This window comes from Protopterus annectens, chromosome 9.part0, assembly GCF_019279795.1.
Source record: "Protopterus annectens isolate FY-2018-M chromosome 9.part0, PAN1.0, whole genome shotgun sequence".
Lineage (NCBI taxonomy): Eukaryota > Metazoa > Chordata > Ceratodontiformes > Protopteridae > Protopterus > Protopterus annectens.
This window is the reverse complement of record NC_056743.1, coordinates 823,344,669-823,357,201: the sequence shown is the minus strand read 5'-3', so window position 1 is coordinate 823,357,201 and position 12,533 is coordinate 823,344,669. Positions and strand designations below refer to the sequence as shown.

Here is a 12,533-nt window from a genome sequence, read left to right as displayed (position 1 = left end):
CCTGTATTCTATCTCCTACAGGCTTTTGGGGGAAATCTATGCCTGGCATACAGGGCATTGTCAGACCCCACTCTGATGGACCTCCTGCATATCTACAAAACAAACAGCACCAGAATTACCTGTTCTAAACACTTAAACCTTGCCTGTGATATAAACAGGTCCTGCTGGAGAGATAGGTATGTATCCCAGAGGCTACCGCATCTATGCAACAGACTCCCCATCCATGTGAAGCAGAGTTCCTCCTTAACCCACTTCAAGTGCAACTTGGACAATTAGATGGGAAATCAGAAATTCATCCCTGGTTTGGCACCTATGTCTCTAAAGGATACAGGTAACCTGTAAATGGTTCATCTCCCAAATCCGTACTTACACTTATCAAGGATATCAGAAGAGATTTGGGATACATGGCTAGGCTTCAAATAGCCCTTGTGGTTGTTAGCTAAGTACACACCTATGAACCTACAATATTTAAGCATAGTAATGTTTTACAAGTATGCTCTATGGTCACTTTAGTCACCACTATGCTTAAACTAAGCAGACAATTTTAATTACAAAATAAAAAAAATGAACATGCTTAACTCCCAGTGTGACCACCACTGATCCTGCACAGTTACACTTGGCTTCCTTGCTCATCTGCCCATAAAACCCCAAATCGCTCTTTGTCATGTGCCCTGGATGTGGCCCTGTTACAGTGTAGGCCCACTTACTCCTCAGGAAATTGACTTCAACGATTCTCATATTATTAGACACAAGGTGTGAGATCCAATGGGGAGTGACAAGTACAGAGCCTGAAAGCTGTTATCCATGTGGTGGCTGGTGAGTTACCCTAGTTGTGAAGGCTGCTAGTGCATTGACATTAGAATGTCATGGGCCACCCTCACCTCATTGCTGAACTTGAGATGCTCTGCTAGACTCCTGGTCTCCATCAGAGGTTGCCCAGGAATTATATTTTGACTAATCCTCCCTGGTACAGGGGAACTGGCCATCAGCCCTGTCATTATATCCCCTCCCCATCTAACACTACTGGCAGCATGCCTCTATTCCCAAATAAAGAGTTACCATAGTGCAGATGGATGCCCTGCCTCTGTACCATCAGGCTGGTAAACACATGGCTATTTACTGATGTTTAAGTTTGCTTTCACTTCTTTCACTGTTGACTTGTTAGCACTATATACGTGAATCTCTAGGCCGAATAATTAACATGTGGTGATTGCAAATGTTCTTTTAGTTTAGAAGTCGTCTATCTACAAGTTACTGATGGAAGTCTAACTTCAAACTTTGATTTTTTTTTTTGACAAGTGTAATCATCTCAGCATCTGTAATGTACCCAGAATCAACTGCTTCAGAAGTTCATAAGCAGTTAACATATACTTGTAGCAGATCTAAGTACAGTGGCCACATCTATAACTCTTCACTGTATTTTGACACTTAAAGAAGAAACAATAACAGAAATTACTTCTGGTGATGGTGTCATGCAGTTAAGATGTGCTTTTTCCCTCTCTCAGCACAACAGACTACTTAAAATACAACAAGCAAGTATATTTTTCCATAGTACATGGCCAGTTAATAGTCAATTCAAAACAAGAGGACTTGATGACAAAAGGAAATGGAAAGATTTACAGAATTTTTTCCAAAGATTTTTATTGTGAATTAACCCTCAGGGCAACACATGGACAAGAACAATAATCCTTAAGGCTTGTTGGGGGAAACAGATCCCAAGAAAAAAGAACAAAAACGGCAAGATATTCAACACAAGTTGGACAAAATGTACATTAACTAGTTAAAATGAATGAGTTCTTTCAAGACTATGACAAGAAAACAGATCAGAAAATTGAAGAAATAGAAGTGTCTCTATTGGGGCAGTCCAATGATATCAAGAAGCTCGCTAAAAGGGGGTTGAACACACATTAGAACTGGCTGAATTGGAAGCAGCCAAAGAAGAAATAAAAGAAAAACTCCTACAGATTGAAGATGTTGACTGACATCAGAATTTGCATTTTTCCAACATCCCATAAAGACTTGAATGAAAGGATTTGTCTTGCCTACATGGTGGAACAGTTTGGAAGGTGGACTGGTACCCAGCAGGATTTCATTAAATAAGACAGAGCAGAATTTACTCAGCAGACAGATAGAAAGTCTGTTTCTCTAGACTCATCGTTGTAACAGTGCAGACCTATAGTTTAAAGGAACAGCTTTTGGCAGAGCTATTGTGGAATGGGCTCTGATGTTGCCCATTAGTGTCTTTCCATGGTGTGAGTAACAAAAGGAGATGGCCCAAGCAACCCAAGAAGAAATGGTTTGTTTCCCCACAGCTTTCCCCAGAGTCCTGGGGTGGAAGAAAACAAACAGCTGGTCTGATTTGTGTATAGGCTTGGTCTTATGCAAGTAGAAATGACGTTGCCTGTGTACATCTAGGGAGTGCTTTTAAGGAAGAGTAAGTAAGCCTGTTTTAGCAGTTTACACAGGTTAGACAGAATTAGAGGCACGTCGCTGTCCAGCAGCTCCATCTGTCTTTTGTGACACCAGATAGAAAACCTTCTCCACTTAGAGAGGTAAGATTTCCTAGTATTTGGTTTCCTGCAGGACTGAGAGCACATCCTCGTTGTACAGGTGTCTGAAGGGAAATCAGCCACAAGGAGAGGTGCAAGGATCTCCACTGTGGGTGAATGCGTGTCCCCTGGTGTTGTGTGAGTAGATCGACTGAAGGGGATAACTTGTGGTGATTGCCCTTGGATAGACGAAGTAGTAGGGGGAACCAGTGCTGCCTTGGCCAATAGGAGGTCACCAACAAGATTTTTGGTGAGTCCTGCTGAATTTTCAGTAGGACTCTCTGAATCAGAGGGAATGGGGGAAGGTGTACAGGAATCTCCCCTTCCAAGGCATTAAGAATGCATCTGTCTACAGAACCTTCGGATTGTGAGTTCTGGAGTTGCCTGTTTGTGGAGAAGGCAAACAGATCCATCTGTGGAATACCTCACCTGTGGATCAGATCTAGGAATACATCCCTTGACAGCATACATTCGTGACCGTCTGAGGAGGTTCTGCTTAAGGAGTATGCCTGACAATTGTGTTGGGATGGGATGTAGGCTGCCTGGAGGGAGATCACCTGGGAGACAGCCATATCCCATACCTGTAGGGCTGACATGCAGAGGAGGTAGGACTTCATCCCCCCTTGCTTGTTCGGGTACCACATCACTGTGGTGCTATGAAGATCTTCAGTATCCCCTGTCTGAGGAAAGGTTGGAAGGCCTGCAGGCCAAGAAGTATGGCTGACATTTCCTTGATGTTGATGTGCCACTGTTTGTGTTTGTCTGTTCACAAACCTTGCACTTTGTGCCCAACGTTGCCCCCCAGACCTGAAGTGTCTGTGTGTATGATCTGAGAAGGGGAGCAAAATTGTAGGGGGAGGCCTGAGTTTTGGGCATCCTGGGCCAGCTACCACTTCAGCTCTTGGTGGAGGCAGAGGAAGAGTGGGATCTTGAACTCTAAGAGATTGTGAGTGCTGGGTCCATACCGAGCAAAGATACCATTGCATTTTCCTCATGTGTAACCTTGCCAGTGGTAGCATTGGAATAGTGGCTGCCATGTGGTTAAGAAGTCTGAGGAATTCCTTCGCAGTCAGAATGGGTGAAAGGAGGGCAGACTGAAGGTGTTGGGTCAGGGAATGCTCTTTTTGCTGAGGTAGAAAGGCCATCCTGAGGTCTGTTATGATTATCCATCCTAGGAAGATGATATCTTGTGTAAGATTTAGTTTTGATTTGGGGAAGTTTATGAGGAACCCTAGAGACTGCAGCAGGGGCAGGAGGTCCTTTGTTTGTGCAAGGAGGGTTTGTCTGTCTGCTGCTTGAATCAGCAGGTCATCTATGTATGGGAAAATCTGCATACCCCTTTGTCCTGCAGTAGGCGATGACTGGGGCTAGGCATTTTGTAAATACTCTTGGTGCAGTGGAGAGTCCAAAGGGCAAGGCACACAACTGAAAATGAGAGGAGCCTGCTTTGAATCTGAGGAATTTTCTGGAGGATGGTTTTATGGGAATATGCAGATAGGCCTCCTCGATGTCTAGAGTCACCATTAAGGCCTGGGGAAGGATGAGGGGAAACAGAATGGGTAGTGTTATCCTGATGGAGGGGACCTTCAGGAAAGGGTTGAGATGGGAAAGGTCTAAGACATGTCTCCACGGTCCTTCCTTCCTGGGCACCAGAAAAATTCTGGAATAGAAGCCTTTCCCTCGAGCAGAGGGGGGGACGAGTTCTATGGTCCCTTGGAGCAACACGTTGTTTAGGACCTCGAGAAGGAGGGACCACTGGGGGGGGGGGCAGAGGTATAGGGAGTCTTGAGGAGGAGACATCTAAGACAGGAAGTAACCCTCCTTCAGGCTAGACAAAACCCATTTGTCGGCTGTCACTAGGGTCCATGTAGAGAGGCAATGAGAGAGATGGAAGGATAGAGGTATGGTGGAAGGAGGGGGGGGCAGGCAGTCTGATGCAGCCTGCCCTTTCTGGAAAGAGGGGTCTCTGGGCAGTGGCCTGAGTAGTCTTAGGCTGAGTAGCTTGTCTCATGTGTGTCTTCTATACCTGGAGGGGGCAGGGGGCCTTGAAGACTTTTTTTATAAACTGTATCTTGGCCTGATAGTTCCTCTAAAATTTTGCGATTGGGGAGACAAGTAGATCTTCAAATCTTGGAGCTCTTTCCCTTTTTGCTGGAGTGACTTAAAGAGATTAGCTAACTTGGAGCCAAAAAGGGCAGTGTGATCCAAAGGAGCTTCCAACAGTATGGCCTTAAAGTCATCTGGTAGGGACCGTAGATGCAGCCAGGAGTATTCTCCTCAATACAAAGGCAGATGCAGCTGACCTGGCAGAGGCGTCAGCTGCATCATATGCACACCTTAGAGAATGTTTATTGACTTGGGAGATGAGCCCAAGCAAGGAAGACAGGGATGCCTTTGCAGAGCAGCCAGGGATCTCACAGAGTTCCTTAGAAGCTTTGTCCAGTAAGGCTAATGAGTATTTGGCCATATGTGACTGGTAATTTGTAGCCCTAAAGGCTAGGGTGGCAGAAGTGTACATCTTCTTTCCCCACCTTTCCATGGCCTTGCTGTCTTTATCTTCAGGCAGGACAGTGGTAGCAGAGAGAAGTTTGGTAGCCCTACCAGTAGCAATAGAAATAGTTGCTGGGTCAGCTGGTGGGCATTTGAAAATAAATTTTTCTGCATCAGGTACCCTATGCAACCAGTCAGTCCTTCCAGGGGCAGTTGGCAGGGAATCTGGGTTGATGCATGCTGCAGCAAAAGCATCCAGGAAGGCAGGCTGGACAGGAGGAATAGGAGCCGGGTTAGCAGATTCCATCTGGTCAGGTCATAGAATCTTTTCTGGGCCTCAGACATGTCTGAGCAATCCCATTTAAAATGTTCTCTCATAAGATTGACTGTGTCCCCAAAATTAAGGTCTTCCACATTGGAGTCCGGTTCAGCAGAGATTTCTTCTGGGGATCCATACCCCAGAGGAGAAGAAATTTGTGAAGAGTAGTACAAGGAGTCCTCTGAAGAGTCGGGCATTTCTTCTTCTGCAGGTTGGCTTACCTGGAGTGGCCTGGGACTAAGAGGTGGAGCAGCCTGAGGGAGGTCTGCTGTGGGCCTAAGGGCCAGGAAGGCATTGTAGAGGCTCTGGCTGAAGGCCTGCTAGTCTGGCAAGGCCTCTGGGGTTGAAGCGATATGCCTCGTCTTCTGTTTTCTCTTGGTAGGCCTAACTGGTGTCTGGATGGTGGTTGGCCTGGTAGTCACAGAAGGAGCGGCTAAGGCCTGCTCTGAAGTGCCCATCCCAGAAACTGGTTCCCTGCTGGCGTCTGAATCAGGTGCCGGGATATCCTCACTGGACGTGTCGTCCGCTCTGGATTCTGTGGCCTCCTGATAGGTACCCACTTTATCTGATGTGGCGGCCGCTGGTTCCTTGGCCAAACTAACGGTGGCTACAGGCTGAGAATCGGCGGAGGGAGGTGTGGTGGAAGTAGATGGCCATGTGGGCTTGGCCCTCTTCCTGGGTAGTTCGGATGGGGTATCAGAAGCAGCTTCCATACTGAGAGTGAACTGTCTAAGGCTTTGGTTTTCAAGGTACAAATCAAGGGCCTGAAGTCAGTGATGAAGTGTCTTAGGGACGAATGACTTACAAATGGCACAGTTTTTATAATAGTGATCCCTACCCAAACAAAAGAGATACTACTCGTGGGTGTCTTTGTGCGGAATCTGATGACCACAGTTGCACTTACTCTTACAGGACATTAACAGACTATAGTAATACAAAAAGGACTGAAGAAAATCCCCAATGGGGTACTTATCTTAATGCAAAACTGATCCAACATCCGCAAGTAGCAGGAACACTTGGCGTATGGCTGGCGGCTGAAAAGTTCTGAGGACTGGTGCACGCAGACATCACATTTATGGCCCATGTACCTGCCAACACGTCAGATGTCCGACGCACCATCAAGGACTGGAAAAGCTTTGGAAACCTGGCCAAACAAGCTGATGGGAAGAAGGTTAAACCCTCTAGTGAATACTGCAACACTGGAATAGGAGGATATCTTAGATTTATATAATACTCTGCTATGTATAGGATATGTTCTTGCCTACAAGATTAAAAACTTTCACAGATCAGGACTGTTGATGGCAAAGTTAAGAGAAATACTAGGACTTCAGTCAAAAACAGACGGCAACAGACCAACGAGAGGGCATTTTCGGAGAAGAGACAATTCAATCAGTAGGAAGAATAGATGTCTGGCTGAAGAAACCTTTCCCATTATTTAAAAAATAAACACACCACTTCACAGAAAACTCCATTGGTGGACTACATAGATATTTAACATGTATGTGAAAGTATATATGTGCAATATACTGGGCTATGCATCGCTACTGAATCTCTTCAGTGAAGCAGAACTACAAGAAGAGATGCTAGTACACACAGTGGACTTGCCTAAGAGGCAAGAAATCTCATTTTAAGCAATATTCACCATTAGTCTCATCACTCTCCAGTTATGGATAAAGCAACATGGCTGATAGCATTTTTGCATGGATAATTTAACAAACATGAAGAATTAATAATCTGTGATTAAAGGCAGTTTACATAACTTAAGACATACAATGTAAACAGATAAAGTTAACTATCTTAGAAGGTATAGCATTGCTTTACCCAGAGTGCTTTGGGCTTCCACACAGGCAACATTAACATGGTAACTATGTATGATCACCGTGCCCATAAAAAAGTGAGAGATCTCACATAACATCCTAGTAATTCAAAAATGTGCAAATCCATTTTTCTCCTCAATCTGTGGTGGCTAGGCGCATTTTCACAATTACCACTAGATTAAGAACTGAAATGTCAACAGGCAAAGTCCCCCAAAAAGAGTGGGACAGGCACATAAATGGATAAATCAGGTTACCAGGGCAGGTAGTAACACAGCAAATGAGGTAAGCAGAGTAACTTTCAGGGGAGGAAGCAAGGCAAATTCTGAACTTTAAAACTTGTAGCCTGTTCACAAATTATTACAAAAAACATTCATTCACTGCAGGTAATGGTGATGGAAATTTCTGGTGTAAAAACCTACTGCATTTAAATTGAATGAAACATATTAAAACTACCTGCTGCGACAGTTATCTCAGTTCATTCAAGAGCCTTGGATTTATAGGGTTGGCATGTTAAAGGAGGACATGCCAGTGCCTCAGAAGGTAGGAGTTGGCACCCTAACCAAAGAACTCACCACTGGTGGAGATGAAATGCTTTCCCCAATTTCGGGAAGCTAGGCATCACTGAATGGAAGCGAGGAATTATGGAATCATATATTAGTGTCACGTGGCTGAACATTTATGTATGAAGATGCAGAAACATGGACTGCTTAACCGCCCTATACATCATTGTGCTCTTGTACAAGGGAAAATATTAACATAACACATGCAAAAAAAATCCTTTGAGTAAATTAAATAAAAAATAATTTATTCAAAACAAGCAACAGAAGACTTACCTGTAGTGCTTGCAGATGGACTTGTCACAAAGTGATGTATGCTGTCTGTAATGGCAGCCTAAAGAATGAAATGAAATGGAATGGCATTTATTGCAGTTTTAAATTTCTGAAGGGCAAACAACATTTAAAAGTGCTGAAAAGAAACCTAAAATGCTAGGAGTTGGTAAACTACACCTCCAAAACTAAAAATGACTACTTGCAAAATGTCCAAGTAGGAGCATCATACAGAATACCTATTTCCAACCTTTGGTTAAATTTCTACTGTTCTTCCAGCTTATAAATCGTTCTAAGGGTCACAATGATCAAATGTATGGAACAACTGCAAGCAGAAGGAACTGGCGTCATTTCTACAAAAACTGTATCAGTACTTCAAATCAAAAGGTAACAAACAACCCCAGTGTTCTGCAAGGAAATATAAGTGAAAGCCATGCTTCTTACTATAGCATACTGTGTTATAGCAATGCCTCAAAGAAGGATGGGCATTAGAATATTAAAATTTGTGAATCTATTGTGATATTATATAAATAAATGTAGCAGCCTGTGGATCTATTGAGTGTTTCAGTTGAGCTGGAAAGAGCATTTCAGAAAAGAACATCAGAGAAACATGCAAACAGTGCCTCTTGTGGAGGTTTTGCACCATGATGTTTCCAAACACACTGATGGTGCTGGGACTGCAGTAAGACAAAAAGTAGAATTGGGCAGCAAAAGAAAAAAAAAAAAAGAAAACAAAAACTGTATACCATAAAATATAGGAAATATTTGTATAGTGTGCTTATACAGACCTATTTAGCAAGCAAATTGGTTCTTACGCTTATCTTGTAGTAGAGAAGAGACAAGGCCATTGTTATTACTCTAATGCTGCTACCATAGCCGTAGGCGTCTCATCAAGTGCCTGCTGCATTTCCTTAGTCTGGCACATACCTCTCAACCTCTTAGCACAAGAACTCTGGGAAAAGCCTAAAATAATTTTGGGACAAAGGCTCAAAAATAGGGACAAATTTTATATATTGCTCTTACACTCTTAGAAAGCTGCTACAATAATAGGATTTGGTTTAGCATGCGTGTTTAGAGGGATATGACGTTTGACACTCAAATGTCTGTCATTTAGTGACTTCAGTTCCAAGGTTTGCCTGAAAACTGCAAATTTTATGAGGAACGGAAAAAAAATGAGGAAAAATCGAGACATTCTGTGAAAATCTAACAGTTGAGAGGTATGGTCTGGTACCCCTCAAGTCTAAAAAAAAAAAGCTCCATTGCTCACCTAAGCAGCCAGGTTCATGTGATTCATATGCATTCTTCCAGCCAACTTCTAATTTGAGGAGTAGGAAAAAACAAAAGTGCTGAAGGACCTTAAGTCCCTGTACCCCGAGTAAAAGCAGTATCAACATTCATTTGTGTTTGAAAATTAAATTTGGTAATGCAGTACCAATCAAACAGCATCTCCTGAATATGCCCCTTAAAACCTTGTGCAAACCTCACCCCCCACCGCACAGCTGCACTTATGACTGCTACCACTTTATAGACATATGTAATAGCAAGTCAGTCACGGTTAACTTGTTTGACCTATAACATGGCTAGTTACAAACTTAATCCTAGTGACATCACGTCATGATATCTGATATAACATAGAAAACATGAGTATAAACTCAGTAAGTAATTTCTAGACTGCAGCAATCAGAAGGAAAATTTAATACATTAATCACAATCATTTTTTGGTTATCAAACTAAGAAAAGTGCTGCTGTGAATTAGATGCAACCTTACAGGCCAGAGTTTAATTCCTTCAGCATGCATTTAAATATTATAAGGAACTCACCTAAACAGATCAAAGTGCCCAAGTTACCTACAAAACAGGCATCTGTGTCCAGTGGGTTCTACCTGGTTAAAAAAAGGATAGCAACAATCTTTTCGTGTGTTTGTGTGTGAGTGAGAGACACAATGAGAACCTATCGGGCTTGTGTATACCTGCATTGTAGAATAGAAATTTGCACAGGATCAGGCTGGTTTGTTAGCTACTTGAAAATTACCAGGTGCAAGTCTCACATTACATCCATGAGAATTTTCAGAACTTCAAAACACTTCCGCATTTTGATACTACATTTTTCTTCCCTTGTTGTAATTGTGTACACTGCTGGCACATCGAAGCACCACAGAAAAGGTAATGTAATATGTACAGAATGTTAGTAACGATATTCAAGTGTGAGCCACTGCTGTTTTTTAAGGTAGATCCCCTGCTTCAAGTTGCCAGACTTTCCCTTCTCTACCACAGTTTGATCCTAGGTGCTAGACAATATAATGGATGAAACAATGATCAGTGGCAGAACACATTAAGGCCACTTAGTGGACACACATCCCTGTATGGCATACAGCAGCACTGATGTGACTGATGTGGAAAAAAATATAACATAGACAATTAGGTGCGTTATACAAGAAAGGCCTGCTAGGCACAGCTTGGGGATGAGTCTGGAACTCAATGGACATATCAGTCAAGAGGAAGAAAATTCTGGAACATGAAGGATAAAAGAAACAGAGTGCTGTGGGGTGGGGGGGGGGCTCACAAACATTAATGAGACAGTTATCAAACCATTACCTTCATGAATCAGGGGTACATGCTCCAAGTTTGGGCACTTTTTTCTTTTTTAAATGGGAGTACTGTTCACTTTGGCAGAAAAAGGAAATGCACATTAACATGTATTTTTTGATGAAAAAATAGGACGGTAACTGCAAAATGTGTCACTGTTTATCAACTGCAATCAATACTTTGTAAGAAACGCACAATTTATGGGGACATGGTTACATTCTGAAGAGAACAGGGATTTTCCACAACAAAGACATTTGACTGCTGTGCAAAGATGTTCAGGTGTCTATTTCCCTGTATCAAAAATGATAACACTGGCAGAACAGAAAAAAAAACACTGCTTCACAAAAGCAGTCTAAGCACATTTTTTTTTTTAATTAAATTATTAGGATTTCAAAACCTACCTTCTGCACCTCCATTCGAGGTGAGGAAAGTTCCAAAAGATTGGGTGGCACATTTTCTTTTTGTTCCATTTTGTAGTGTTTAACTTCATGGTCCATGGCACTTAAGTCATGCTACAAAAAGTAAACAGCCCACTATTATTAAAACAGCATCATAAGCAAAATGTACAACAAAACCATAGCCTAGCCCAGAACAAAATAGAGTGGTAACATCTGAATTATGCAAAATATAACACAATCACTACAACATAAAAGGATTAGGACTTAAGCACAGAAAACAACTCTTGTCAGTCTGACAGAGTGGGTTAAGGATTTGATCTGCTAATGACCTTCATCCAGTGGTAATGGGATCGGCTACCTTAGTCTTACCATACAGTGCTCAGTTGCCACTGAAAATAGGCACTTGTACCTTGTGGGTTTACCTGGTTAATGAATAAGTACAACATTTCTAGTTAATATCTTGACACTTTCTCCATCACAAACTACCACATCAATGTATTTGATGCTCCTAAACAACTTTGCTCACCCTGAAAATCCTGAAGTTTCAGAGCCAGTCTCTTCACATGGAAAAACATGATTACTTGAGTATTACCAGACTTACCAATCTGGAATCTTGCAACCAAGATGTAGTCAAAGATTCAAGAATGAACTTATCAAAGGCCAAAAGTAAGCACAGACATTAAAAGTAAAAAGTGTGTGCGCACGTGCTCACATGTGTGCACGTGTTATAGTTTGTACACATACTAACAACATCTTTTAGACATCCAACCCACTTCCAAAACACAGTCCACAAAACACATCCCCTAGCCCTACACTACAATATACTAAGCTCATTTAAAGGCTAGTCCACCCAACATATTCTATGTTGTTTTGGACCTTCCTGTGAAGCAGCACTAAGTTAATCACTTATCCTTATGAATGGGCCTCCCCAACTAGGGCCACAGTGCTACTAAAGGTGAGAGTTTTTTCCTAAGTTTTTAATTTATTTGTTTATTTTTGATTGTCAGGAGAATGCAGCTTTGGGGGGGGGGTCTCTCTACACCCTTCTTGTGTCAGTAACATGTCCCACTACCAGCTTTGGAACCAGAGTGAAGCCCATTTGACAGGCACATCAAGTGCAGTGAATAGACACTTTCCTTCCCAATCTGATACATCTCCAGATCAGCCGGTGAGGTAACAAGAGAACAAGTCATGTGTATTAGAAGGTATTAGGTTATGCTTGCTTATGATCACTTCTTTCATGTTGGTTAGTACAGCCACAGACATCTTTACCAAGGCAGATATGTTTAAGGAGCATATCCTTTTCCTATACAAAAATTAACTAACTAGAAGAAAAATGACTGCTTGGCCTATCCTGTTCTCTCAAAGTTATTTTCCTTCCTGTAGACCTTAGCTGGTTTCTAGCAAACATCCTCCCCCTACCAAGTATCAACACTGCTCTAAGACTACTCTATAAATAACTGAATCCCACACGACATTGCTCTCTGCTCTGAGACTTGGCCACCAAAGCAGTATTACATCAAACTGACAAATGCATCAGACTGAGGC

At 42.4% G+C, this 12,533-nt stretch overlaps 1 protein-coding gene across 4 annotated transcripts in view; it reads right to left on the bottom strand.

Annotated features, from left to right (window-relative positions):
• Positions 1-12,533, bottom strand: part of LIMA1 (LIM domain and actin binding 1) — a 1,567,671-nt gene that overhangs the window by 107,942 nt on the left and 1,447,196 nt on the right. For all 4 annotated transcript variants that reach the window (XM_044083484.1, XM_044083485.1, XM_044083482.1 and 1 more), the window contains 2 exons: positions 10,989-11,099; positions 8,009-8,066 (listed from right to left, as the gene is read on the bottom strand). In XM_044083484.1, coding sequence (XP_043939419.1) covers positions 8,009-8,066; positions 10,989-11,099 — 169 coding nt within the window. The remainder of the gene's footprint in view (positions 1-8,008; positions 8,067-10,988; positions 11,100-12,533) is intronic.